Here is a 12,289-nt window from a genome sequence, read left to right as displayed (position 1 = left end):
ATTGACAGTGTGGACGCAAGGGACTTTTTCAGCCTGAAAAAAGAAACAAGGACCAGGGGTCACAAATGGAGTTTAGAAAAAGGGGCATTCAGAACAGAAAATAGGAGACACTTTTTTACACAGAGAATTGTGAGGGTCTGGAATCAACTCCCCAGTAATGTTGTTGAAGCTGACACCCTGGGATCCTTCAAGAAGCTGCTTGATGAGATTTTGGGATCAATAAGCTACTAACAACCAAACGAGCAAGATGGGCCGAATGGCCTCCTCTCGTTTGTAAACTTTCTTATGTTCTTATGTTCTTAACATCATATGTTGATCTGATGAAGAAACTGATCCTGCTCTGTTCCACTGTCCATAGGTCTTGCCAGCCGATCTTGCGTTGTTCCACACTCTCCCACCTCGCCCATTCTCCCTGCCTGGCCTTGGAAACGGCCTTTACACACCTCATCCTCTCCTCCTGCTTTTGCATAAAACACTGGCATCTGCACTGCCTTCAATTATAACCATCTTTAGGGCTACTAATTTCATTCTTGGGAATACCAAATTCCGTTTTTCAAAAATGGCCAATTCCATTTGTTCCCACTTTTCATCAACTTATTAATAATTAAATATGGCATTTGAACATAAATATAATGTTGGTAGTTAAAATAAGTAAATTTAATAAATATTACCACAATTTTTTTTTTCTTTTTCCAATCAGACTCTTGTTGCTGTCATAGTAAGTAAAGCACCTCCAGACACTTCAAACCTGTCATAATGTTTATAGACATCACTTGGCTCATTGCCATTGCTGGTATTAAAATAAGCAGGAAAACCTAAGAATTATATTACAACAGTTCAGAAAACCAAATGTCCAGCACAGTTGTGAGAATCATATTTACAGTCTTCCACTAACACAGTAGTTCATTCTACAAATAAAGCTGTTTCGAAAAGACCTGTTTAGCTTATTGCTGGCATTTACATTAACAATAAAAAATATGAAACAGTTTAGTAACAGGCCCAGCAGTGTCATGTGAGAGTAATCCTATGTACAGTACTCCACAAACTAAGTTTAGCGTTTTACTGGCATTATAATAACGACCACCAGGATAAAATATGAAATGTGACAAAGGCGTGTTGACTGACTCGTTGCTCTAAAACAGGTTCACTGCTATGTATTACCCGATTGTAATTTAAATAGCGCACCTTTTAATGTAAAAACATAATAAATCCTCTCAATTCTTTCCTTCCTAATTCTGCAGTGTTATTTGCAAGAATTTAAAAACAGTGTGTCTCCAGACAGAATGTCTTTATGAAACCAACGGTGTGTAGTGTAGTGACTACATCCTTTACACAGTAAAGTGATCAACTTCCTTTAAGGATTGTATAGCTAGAAAAATAGTTTTGAGCTCATTTCTTCGTCTTCAGAAAATACAATTCAATTAAATAAATGTCCCTGGTTTAAAATGGCTAATTATAGCTTTATTAAAGGCAGGTAGCATAGAAAGAAATAAACGAAACAATAATGAAATACGCAATAAATTTAGCTTACTTTGTCTTACAGCTTACTTTGCTGTCTTTTTTGCTTTCTTATTCTCTACGTGTTTACGACTGGCATTATGATATTTAATGGTATTGACTCGTGCAAGACCACGCTAATTACAGCAAAACTTTAAGAATACTATGAACCCCCCATCCTCATATAGTTAATCAGATTTCTTTTAGCTCTGTCTTACTGCTTTGTTTTTCTTTGTTGGTGCAGCCGCCATGTTGAGTTTCAGCAGAGAGATGGATAAAGTCTAAAAAAAAAAACCCCAAAAAAACCCCCAAAAAAACATGGTATTTTTCATTTACTATACACTTTATTGTGCATTTTCGACTAATGTGCTGATTATATATTTACCAGTTTCAAAACGCTTAAGATGAATTCTGAAATGGTTGTTTTTTAAAAGGGAAATAAAACAAAAAACATCAAAGTATGAGTATTGTGATTTTTACTTATGTTTACCTGAGTATTTCTACTTCTAAATAATGCAGGAAGATTGTGCTTCACTGATTATTATTCAATTATACGACGAGTTAACTGTAAAGTTCATGAGCAGCATCGAGCAGTGCTCTCTAGAGGCAGAATCGTCAGACACCTGCTTCGCCCAGCTGTACCAGTAAATTCGCTGGTGCCCAAGAGAGCTCTGCACTAATGTGAGGTGCATTTTTACACAGGGGAATCAGAGAATCAGCTGCAAGACAGACACAAATATGCTTATGGTAATGCTTTGCACGAATGGTCTCAAAATAATAGGTTTACCTCGAGAGGCTGGAGTCTCGATTGAGGTTGATATTTATGATAACTTGTGAAAGTTAGTAAACTGAGTGTGAAGGCTATTGCCGAAAAATGAGCGTATTTTAGCCTTACAGGGAACGCTGTTGCCACTTTCAGTAATCTTGTTGCAAGTCGTCGGCAGTTCGCAAAGGAATGTGATATTTTTCTACAAGTTTAGCACACAGCTCGAATATCTGCTAGATTTATGAAGGCGTACCAAAGTCATTAAACCCTTTCATCTGTAACTGGATATAAAATCGGTGCCTGCAGGGTTCTCAATGACGTTGTGATCTGCATTAAGAGGACTGGAAGTGTAGATTGCAGCACAACAGTAGCATGCCAGACCCCCCTGTCTCTGACCAATGACTAGCACCTGCACTGACATCAAAACATAAACACTTACTTTGTCTCCAATAGTAATAAAGGTTCTGGAATCCAGGTTTCGAGGTGGTCTAGAACAAAAATACAAATTACATTATTAGTAATGACCCTTCCACCATGAACTGCTCCATCATTGACCTCTGTTTTTTATTGCAATTACAACTCATACTAGTCCTAAACCCAGACTGGCTTAAGGAGCTACGCTCAAATCTGTATATTATTAAAAGTAAAGGAGGCGTGTAAGCAACCAGGCCCCTATTAAATACTGTTTCTTCACCATAGCTAAATTAACACTTTCATCATTAGCCCTCCTCACTCAGGTATGCTTTATTCATGCTATGATAAATTCCCTAAGTAGATTTATCAGGGATCTGAATGACTGTCATGTATTGAAGAAAACTGGGTGCATGGCTGTGTTTCTAACCCAGTATGACTAAGAATATAGGGCTGGCTGATTAAATCATTCCCGTGGAGCACTCCAGCAGTGTTAACAAAAGTTAAATACAACACTGCTAACCCTCATGTCTTCACTGGAAACATTACTGTTGTTGAGGATCTAGATTAACAAAATTGGATAGTCATTTGAAAGATAATTTAACTGTACAGCAACACAGAAATCTGGACATTTTTTGTTTAATATCAAAAGGCATTAAAATAAGTGATTGTTTTGTGTTAATAAATCCTGCACACCTAAGCGGCATGTTAATGTCACCTGCATGTCTCTCACTGTCTGTCAGTGGATCACCCACACCCTCGATCACAACATCGTCTTATCAATGACATGGTTATGATATTTTTACTGGTTATTATTTCTGGACAACTTTTTTGCTGTTCAGTGCAGTTACATTTTTGAATATTGGAGGAGTTTTTTGTTTGAAACTTTTGTGCACTTTTGTGGTTTTATTGTCATTATCTTGCTGAAGGAAGTGTGCTGATTTGACCTACGTAGGGCTGGGCTCCTTCTGTTTGAAGACTTCATCTGAAATTTTGAGCTTGGGTTTGTTCTTCACTTTCCCTGGAAAACACAAAGAAGAAAATTAAGCTGAAGTGCGATACTGTCTGTATCGTGAGTCATTCAAAACTGTTATTGATATAAGTGTTGTCTTTCTAGTTCATAATAATCCAACAGTAAATATCTTCAACAGTATGAACCCATAAGGGTATGTATTTGCTGCTTTTCATTCAACTTCATAAGTTTATATGTGCACAGATACCCAGAGCCAATAAGTTAAGCGCAGCACAGAAACCACAACCAGAGGACACAGTTGCAAATTAAGTGAAGATAGACTTACAGTAAGACAGAGAGAAGGAGACACTTCTTGACACAGAGAGAGGAGGGCGTGGAATGAGTTATGTAATCATGTTGTTGATGCTGAAATCACTGGGAATCGTTAAGACCCCTTTTGTTTAGATGAATCGGCTACTTGGAACCAGGTGAGCATAGATAGGCTGAATAATTTATTTATTTATTGCATTCATATAGCGCTTTTTATACAAAAAAGTTCCGCAAAGCACTGTACAGTACATAGCAGAAAAAAAGAACAAACCACAATACATTTGTATAGTAGGTCACACATACAACTGCCACAATCAGACCATTTAAATAACAGATTTAAATAACAGTATACACAATACAAAAACAGCAATTTTAAAAGTTACATAAAACCCACCAAGATAAGAAAGCCATTTCATAAAAGTGCGTTTTTAGTCTTGAAAACTATAACGGTCCCAGCTTCCCTGTCAAATGAAGGCAGAGCATTCCATAATTAAGAGCTCTACAAGAAAGAGCCCTGCCTCCAGTGTTGCTTTTAATAACCCCAGGAACAACCAGCAGCCCCACATCCTGCGATCTCAGTGCAGTTTGGAAGATACAGGGTCAGTAACTCCTGCAAATAACTAGGCCTTGTAAGTTAACAGCAAAATCTTAAAATCAACTCCATACTGCACAGGGAGCCAAAAAGGGGGTAATATTGTCACTTTTCCTGGTTTTAGTCAGAATTCTAGTTGCGGTATTTTAAACCAACTGCAAGCGGGATACCACACATTTTGAGACACCAGAAAAAAGTGTATTACAATAAGTCAATTCTAGATGAAACAAAGGCATGTATTAGTCTCTTTAGGCTTTACCACAGCTACATCAAGTGCAAAGGGAACTATACTGGATGGGATCCTCCGATCCTACAACCAAGCCAGCTTCCTTTTTCACCCAGGAACTCTGGAGCATATGTCAGCGACCTACCGACCTCTGGAGGCCAAGGACCAGCCCTGCAGATGCCTGCTCTGAGCTCACTGGGCATCTGACCAGCAGGGTTCACTGTAGAGCAGAGGAGAATCAGTCCCTGCCGGTTTTACCTCCATAGCCCACGGGAGAGCTGAGCCAATGCGAAGCTCCCTTCAGAGTCCCCAGCGAAGACCAGCCTACTTCGCACAGCGAGGACATGAATCTATTGGTCATAAAATATTGGGTGCGAGACTTTAAATGGCCAATCACTGGCAGATTTTTTCAACTCAACACTTCAACTGACCCTGACTGAGTGCTGATATTGGTTGCTAGGGTAACCAACTCTCCCCAGCTTCTGCTAATATTCTTTTGGTTTTCATGTTTGATCGGAACTGTATCTTCAAGATACAATCTGAAAGATTTCTTGGACAGAAAAAACAATAGATTGACTATTGTTTAGGGATGGGCACGAGTACTCGAATACTGACTACTCGCCCAGGACATTAGTATTCGTTAACATATGGAGTAATCGTTTTTTTTTTTTTTTTTTTTATATATTTACAACAATATGCTGGATTAATTTCATAAGCTTCATAAAATAAAACATAAAAAACGTCATTGTGGTATTGTGAAAAACAAAGATAGACCATGAAATTTTAAATGCTTACATTAACAATACATTTTTAATGCAGTTTTTTCAACGGCATGTAATTCAGAGTTGGGGGAGGGATTGTTTCAGCTAATGCTGAAATCACGTGGTTCACTACAGGCAGAATGGTGACCAGACGTAGGCCTAGCGATGTATGGAAATATTTTGAACAAATGAATGACTCGAATGTGCAGTGCCTCTGAGCTAGATCCCAGGCATAAGCACCTCCATTTTGTGGAGCCAGCACTCTGCCTGTGCATCCGAGAGAGACTGGCCGAACTGCATGTCAGGGTTCCTGAACCAAACACCATCAGAGCTGATGCCCAGACAGAAGCGACAAGCCACAATGACACACCCACAGCAAGCTCACACATCACAAGCGCCGCAGCACTCAACACACTCTTTGGGCAGGATTATTGCATTGCCGACGCCGATCGGAATGAGAATATTTCGCCGAGCCATGCATCTCACCCGATCAAAACCCATTGCAATGGTGGAAAATCAATGACAAAAAGAATAGCAAACTCAGTGTCCTGGCTAAGCAGTAAGCATTTATTTCATTATTTAGTTTAATTGTGGAATAGGCTAAATGTATCCTGGTTACTTAGAAGGACACAAAGTGATCCTCCGTTCTTATGTTTAATAAATTATTTTCAAATTGCACTTGTTTTCGTTGTTGACTCATATATGAAATGGAAAACCTTAGCCATTACAATCTGTCATGGTTAATAAGACTTACATCATGGCTGGCGTTAGGAAAATTTACATAAATGTGCGCGCATTAAATATTCTCAAGAGTACTTGAGTACTCGAATAGTGAAATAATTCCAAATGCCCATCCCTACTAGTGTTTCCACCCTTACTGGGGAAGACTGTGCACAAGTAGCAAGACTTTATGGCACCAAAGAACGCTGTTTTTTTATGCAGACAGGCAAGTGAGCAGACAGGCAAGTTCCAGTGACTCGCTGCGTTTATGGGGTCCAGTTACTGATAGCAGCAGCAGCTTATTACTGCAAGTATGCATGCAGGTAACTACAATTGAAAAACTCAAGAGAAGTTAGAACTTTTGATTTGTTACTTTCGTTAGCTGCAAGGTCTTGTTACAGTACGTGATAATAACTATGTACAGTGCCTATAGAAAGTCTACACCCCCTTGAACTTTTTTCACATTTTGTTGTGTCAACACACTGTGCTGTGAAAAACTATTTGCCCCCTCTCTGATTTTCTGCATTTTTCACATTAAATTTGGTCAGATCTTTTTGTGGGTTGTAGAAGTATATTAGAGGGAGTCTGAGAGAAAGAATGACACCAAAGTTTGGTGCTTCTTTCTTTTGTTTGGTGTGCAAGGTAATTGCAACATGCAATCTTTAAGTGTGAAAGTTATTGGCCCACTAGTTAACTCAACCCAATTAAAGGGATAATTAGGGTCAGCTGTTTGAATACTTTGGTTAACAAATAGGCCTGATTTGGGCCAGCACTGCCCAATATAAATCTGACTAACTTTGGCCCTTACCATCAGAGTGTCAGCACACAGGTTCTAGAGGCACATCATGCCACAATCAAAAGAAATTCATGAAGACCTCTGGAAAAAAAAGTTGTTGATGCTTATCAGTCTGGAAAGGGTTACAAAGCCATTTCTAAGGCTCAGGGGCTCCACCAAACCAAACCACAGTGGCCATCCTGCTAAAATCTCTCTAAGAGCAAGGGGTAAAATCATCCAGGAAGTCACAAAGAACCATAGAACAACATCCAGGGATGTGCAGGCCTCTCTTGCCTCAGCTAAGGTCAGTGTCCACCATCAGAAAGACACTGGGCAAAAATTGGTTTCATGTCAGAGTAGAAAGGCAGAAACCACTGCACACTAAGAAGAACATGAATGCTCGTCTCAAGTTTGCCAAAAAGCACCTGGATGAACCTCAAGAGTTCTGGAACAATGTTCTATGGGCAGATAAGTCAAAAGTGAAACTTTTTGGCCAACATGGGCCCAGTTATGTCTGGCAAAAACCAAACACTGCATTTCACAGTAAGAACCAATGGTCAAACATGGTGGTGATAGTGTCATGATTTGGGGATGCTTTGCTGCATCAGGACCTGTACAACTTGCCATCATTGAAGGAACCGTGAATTCTGCTGTGTAACAGAGAATCCAACAGGAGAACGTTAGGCCATCCGTCCATGAGCTGAAGCGCAGCTGGGTCATGCAGCAAGACAATGATCCGAAACACACAAGCAAGTGTACATCAGAATGGTTGAAGAACAAGAAATTTTAAGTTTTGGAATGATCTAGTCAAAGTCCAGACCTAAACCCCACTGACATGTTGTGGCAGGACCGGAAAAGAGCAGTTTATGCTCAAAAACCCACAAATGTCACTGAGTAGAAGCAGTTCTGCATGAAGGATTCATAAGTGTATCTCCTCTCACTCACTTTCGAGCAGCAAAACAAGTAAATTCCAGGTCAGTCAGTTTGATTTTTCTTAAATACAGCAAAATGTGTCTCTTTCAGGGGTAGCAAAGCATAAACACAAGAAACGGAAAGAAGAAAAATGCAAGTGGCAAAGGGGGGGAATGAGAACAATGTTTACAAAATCGGTGCTGAAAGCCCCGACCCTGGAGAAAGAAGTGTGTCAAAAAAGACCTCTGATCAACACTAAAGCAAGGAAAGCTCACTGCCTTTGCTGTATTGGCTCTTGAGAAAGAAGTAAGCCACGTTAAACTGCATTTGCTGTCCATACAGCAGTAAATAAAGTTACATTTTAACAAAACGTAAATAAATAAATGCCTGTGATTTTGGATCGAAATTAAAAATAACTAAAAAAAAACATTGTATTGCTTTGCGGCTTTCCTAATCAGCTCAAATGCCATATACCTACACCTTATGTGACGGCAGTGAAAAGTGTCAAAAGGAGAATGGCAATTGTCAATATTGTGCTAAAATTAGTATGCGTTATTCAACCATGCAGCCAAAACCCAGCGAGCTCGGGAGACATCGTCCAGCTGGCAATGCTTTTAACACATATTGTTATTGGAAATATGCTGGACAGCCCAGCTGGAATGTATGTAGTAAAAGTGACTGACTTGACGGATCTTAAGACAGGATCTTGCAGCTGATGAAAGCTGGGACAAAATTGCACTCTTGTTTACACCTAGCAGAGAGCCACGTTTTCCTACACTTGCCAAGTTTGCCATTATGTTGCCTTTGTGCACATACAGTACTGCAGAATTAGAACAAGTTATTATGGAATTATGACTATCAAGACTGCTGTTAAAAAGAGCACCAGCTTCAGACCAACAAAGCAAATGATCCAGCCTGCAAACGTGTACATGTATGACTGTGGCAAAGTGCCCGCCCCCTATGTACTGTATGTAGTATATGAGTGCCGTTATTATTTATTGTATTATTATTGTTGCAGTGCCACCATTATGTTTTACTGTATTGTGGATTTTTAGAACCTCGTGAAGATGCGTGACTGTCGGCTACTGAGTATTTAATTAGCTGACAGTCACGCATCCTTATTAAACTCGTGCAGACTCTGGCCGAGAACAAGTTATTATGGAATTATGACTATCAAGACTGCTGTTAAAAAGAGCACCAGCTTGAGACCAAACAGCAAAGAGAAAACAAAAAGTAATGAAAGAAGGAAACTGAAAGTGGGATCAGTGAAGACTACTGCCCAGCCTGACCTGCTTATTAGATTTATATTTTGTATTCATAACTTGTTTTGTTTATTATTTAATTTTGTTCTGTGAGCAGTGTTGTTTTTGTTAAAATATTTTATTTCTTCGTGTTTAAATAAACAGCGCCACACACACACTGAGTTTACAAAACATTAGAACACCTGCTTTCCATGAAGGTGAAAGCAGCCTGCAGCGTTATCTGTGTTTCCGCAGTTCAACTTGCATTCTGGCCATAATGAATAGCACCTTGACACGAATGGGGTATGGCAGCCAACGACCTAAGTGGTGCAGTGGGCTAAGGAATGAAAACATGGACACTGGAGGATTGGAAAAACATTGCTGGTCTGATGAATCCCGGTTCCTGCTGTTTCACGCTGATGGGAGTAGGGTATGGAGAAAACCACATGAGTACATGCCATTGACACATGACAGTGAATTGTGAGCTTACTGCAGTGGCCTGCCCAGTCACCAGATCTCAATCCAACTGAGCAGAATGGGAGAGAGAGTTAAAGAAGGATTTTTAATTGCTATCTTTACTTGTTTATTTAATGAGTTGGAACAAGATATTCTTTTTTCATTCCCCATGCCACAAGGCTAGGATTGGAGTAGAGATCCACTACCAGCCAACTGGACACAACTGTGGGAAGCATTGGCGTCAACATGGACCAGCATCCCTGTGAAACACTTTCGACACCTTGTAGAGTCCATGCACCGACGAACTGAGGATATTCTGAGGGCAAAACTCAATATTAGGAAGGTGTATCAGAGTGTGTGTGTGTGTGTATAGAGGGAGACACACACACACAGTTTTAGTCTCAAAACAAAGAATTTTAGGAAACAATTGTTTCTATTATCAAAATATACAACACTCATGGTACTGTCACAATGCTCCTTCAGTCTGGAAGAATAAAGGTTCTTTCACCAAGAACAATTAGAAGAATTGCGAGGACTGTTAATAACAATACGAGATTGACTGCCAAAGATATTCAGAGTGAATTGTCTGCAAGTGGGACTGGGGTTTCCATTTCAACTACAGGGCGAGTACTGCATGGTGAAGGTCTCAATGGTCACAGGCCAAGGAAAAAGCCACCCTTAGGAAAACATCATAAGGACAACAGTTTAAGTTAGCAAAATGGCATCTAAATGATGGATGAGTTCTGGTCAAAGATTTTGTGGAGTGATGAAGAAACAAAACAAAAAATGACCCATTTGGTCCTGAAGAAAGTCAGTTGAGGCGTACAAAGAAAAGAACACCATACCTACTGTCAAGCATGGAAGTGGTAACATCCTTCTGTGGGGCTGTTTTACCTCTAATGGCATAGGTAATTTAGTTCCAATACATGGTAAAATGGATTACATACCATAACAAAAGATATTGGCCAATCGTCTGAAATCCTCCACTACAAAACTTGGTCTAAAGCGCAAGTGGGCGTTCCAACATAACAACAATCCAAAGCATACATCAAGATGTACTTCAGAATTGTCAAAGAAGAATAAAAATCAAGGTTCTGGAGTGATCTAGTCAAAATTCCCGATCTAGAACTGATTGAGAATCTTTTGTATGAGTTGAAGAAGGCTGTGCACAAGAGAAGTCCTTGGTATTTGAATGAACTGGAACAACATTGCGTTGAAGAATAATCTTTTTTTTTTGTGGACTGTAGGGGTCCTACAGTTCATGGACAAAAGTTCGATCACGTTTTTTTTTTTTTAAATTGGATAACAATCAACATATGGTGTTCTTATCCATATTCGTACTGTTGTATCTTTATTGCGTAAAAGAGGCTTCACCATGCAGAGGCTTAAAGCAGACTCTTTCTTTCCAAACGCAATGATAACATTTTAAAACAAGAATTGTGATTGTGCAAAGTGCATATTACAGATGAGAACTGCCTACGTTGTACTGGAAAAGTCACTTGTGAAATTATGTTTATATGCTGAAACCCTGAAAGCAGCTCCAGTTTGGGAACCCCCGTGCAAGCAGCTTCACTGCTTACTGGCATACAAACCAACAGGGGGTTTCCATGTTTCAATTTTATTAAGCAGAACTCTTAATATTACTCTCTCAGGAGTAAAACTAACTAGGTTTCACATTTCCTTCTAAAGCAACAGTAGACAGCAACCAATGTTCTAATCAAATACTGACAGATAATAATAAATATCTAAGAACACTTATTTAAATGCAATTATATAATGGATATTTTAAATAGTCCATCGTAAATGGTCAAAACAGGCACATGGGGGTGTGGATATTACAGCATACCACCATGCTCAGCTCTTCTTTTCAAAAACAGTCAAATCACTGGTAGATATTTATACGCCAATAGAATTTTGAAGAAAAAAAATAAAACAGCAGACATATTGGAATTTATCGCAATAAACATGACTGACGAGATTTATGTAATTGTTGTACTCTTGGGGAACTGAAGTGTACATGAGATATTCAATGAGTCTGAATTAGACACCAATGATTAACTAAACGGTAGTGAAAAAAAAAACAAAAGGTATTTAAATCAACTCAAAATTCGCATCTAGAATATTGTGTTCAGTTCTGGTCACCGCTACAAAAAGAATATTGCTGTTCTAGAAAGAGTGCAAAGAAGAGCAACCACAATTATTCAGAGCTTAAAAGGCATTTCATAGCAGACAGGCTAAAATAATTGAATCTATTCAGTCTTGAATAAAGAAGACTACGCGGCGACCTGATTCAAGCATTCAAAATTCTAAAAGGTATTGATAATGTCGACCCAAGGGACTTTTTGGACCTGAAAAAAGAAACAAGGACCAGGGGTCACAAATAGAGATTAGACAAAGGGGCACTCAACCAAAACAAGCAGGATGGGCCGAATGGCCTCCTCTCGTTTGTAAACTTTCTTATGTTCATTCTGCTCGCTCTCTGCTCCATGTCCCTGAACTACAGTGTTTTCCTATCCCAATTTGAATAGAGTAAATGGTTGTTTTGTTAAATTGATGTTTTATTGCTGGTGCCGGTGGTCTATGTCTGTTCTTATCTGCTATCTGCTGCCACCCTTCCCACCCCTGCACAGCTGTGATCTGTGATATAGAA

The 12,289-nt window shown here is 39.3% G+C and overlaps 1 protein-coding gene across 1 annotated transcript in view; it reads right to left on the bottom strand.

Annotated features, from left to right (window-relative positions):
• LOC121330854 (dual specificity mitogen-activated protein kinase kinase 3-like) overlaps positions 1-12,289 on the bottom strand; it is a 93,993-nt gene that overhangs the window by 39,631 nt on the left and 42,073 nt on the right. Inside the window, exons 2-3 of the mRNA XM_041277718.1 lie at positions 3,626-3,695; positions 2,703-2,751 (exon numbers count right to left, since the gene is read on the bottom strand). Coding sequence (XP_041133652.1) covers positions 2,703-2,751; positions 3,626-3,695 — 119 coding nt within the window. The remainder of the gene's footprint in view (positions 1-2,702; positions 2,752-3,625; positions 3,696-12,289) is intronic.

The sequence above is a fragment of the Polyodon spathula genome, chromosome 18, assembly GCF_017654505.1.
Source record: "Polyodon spathula isolate WHYD16114869_AA chromosome 18, ASM1765450v1, whole genome shotgun sequence".
In the NCBI taxonomy this organism is placed as follows: Eukaryota; Metazoa; Chordata; class Actinopteri; order Acipenseriformes; family Polyodontidae; genus Polyodon; species Polyodon spathula.
This window is presented reverse-complemented; position numbering and strand designations above follow the sequence as displayed.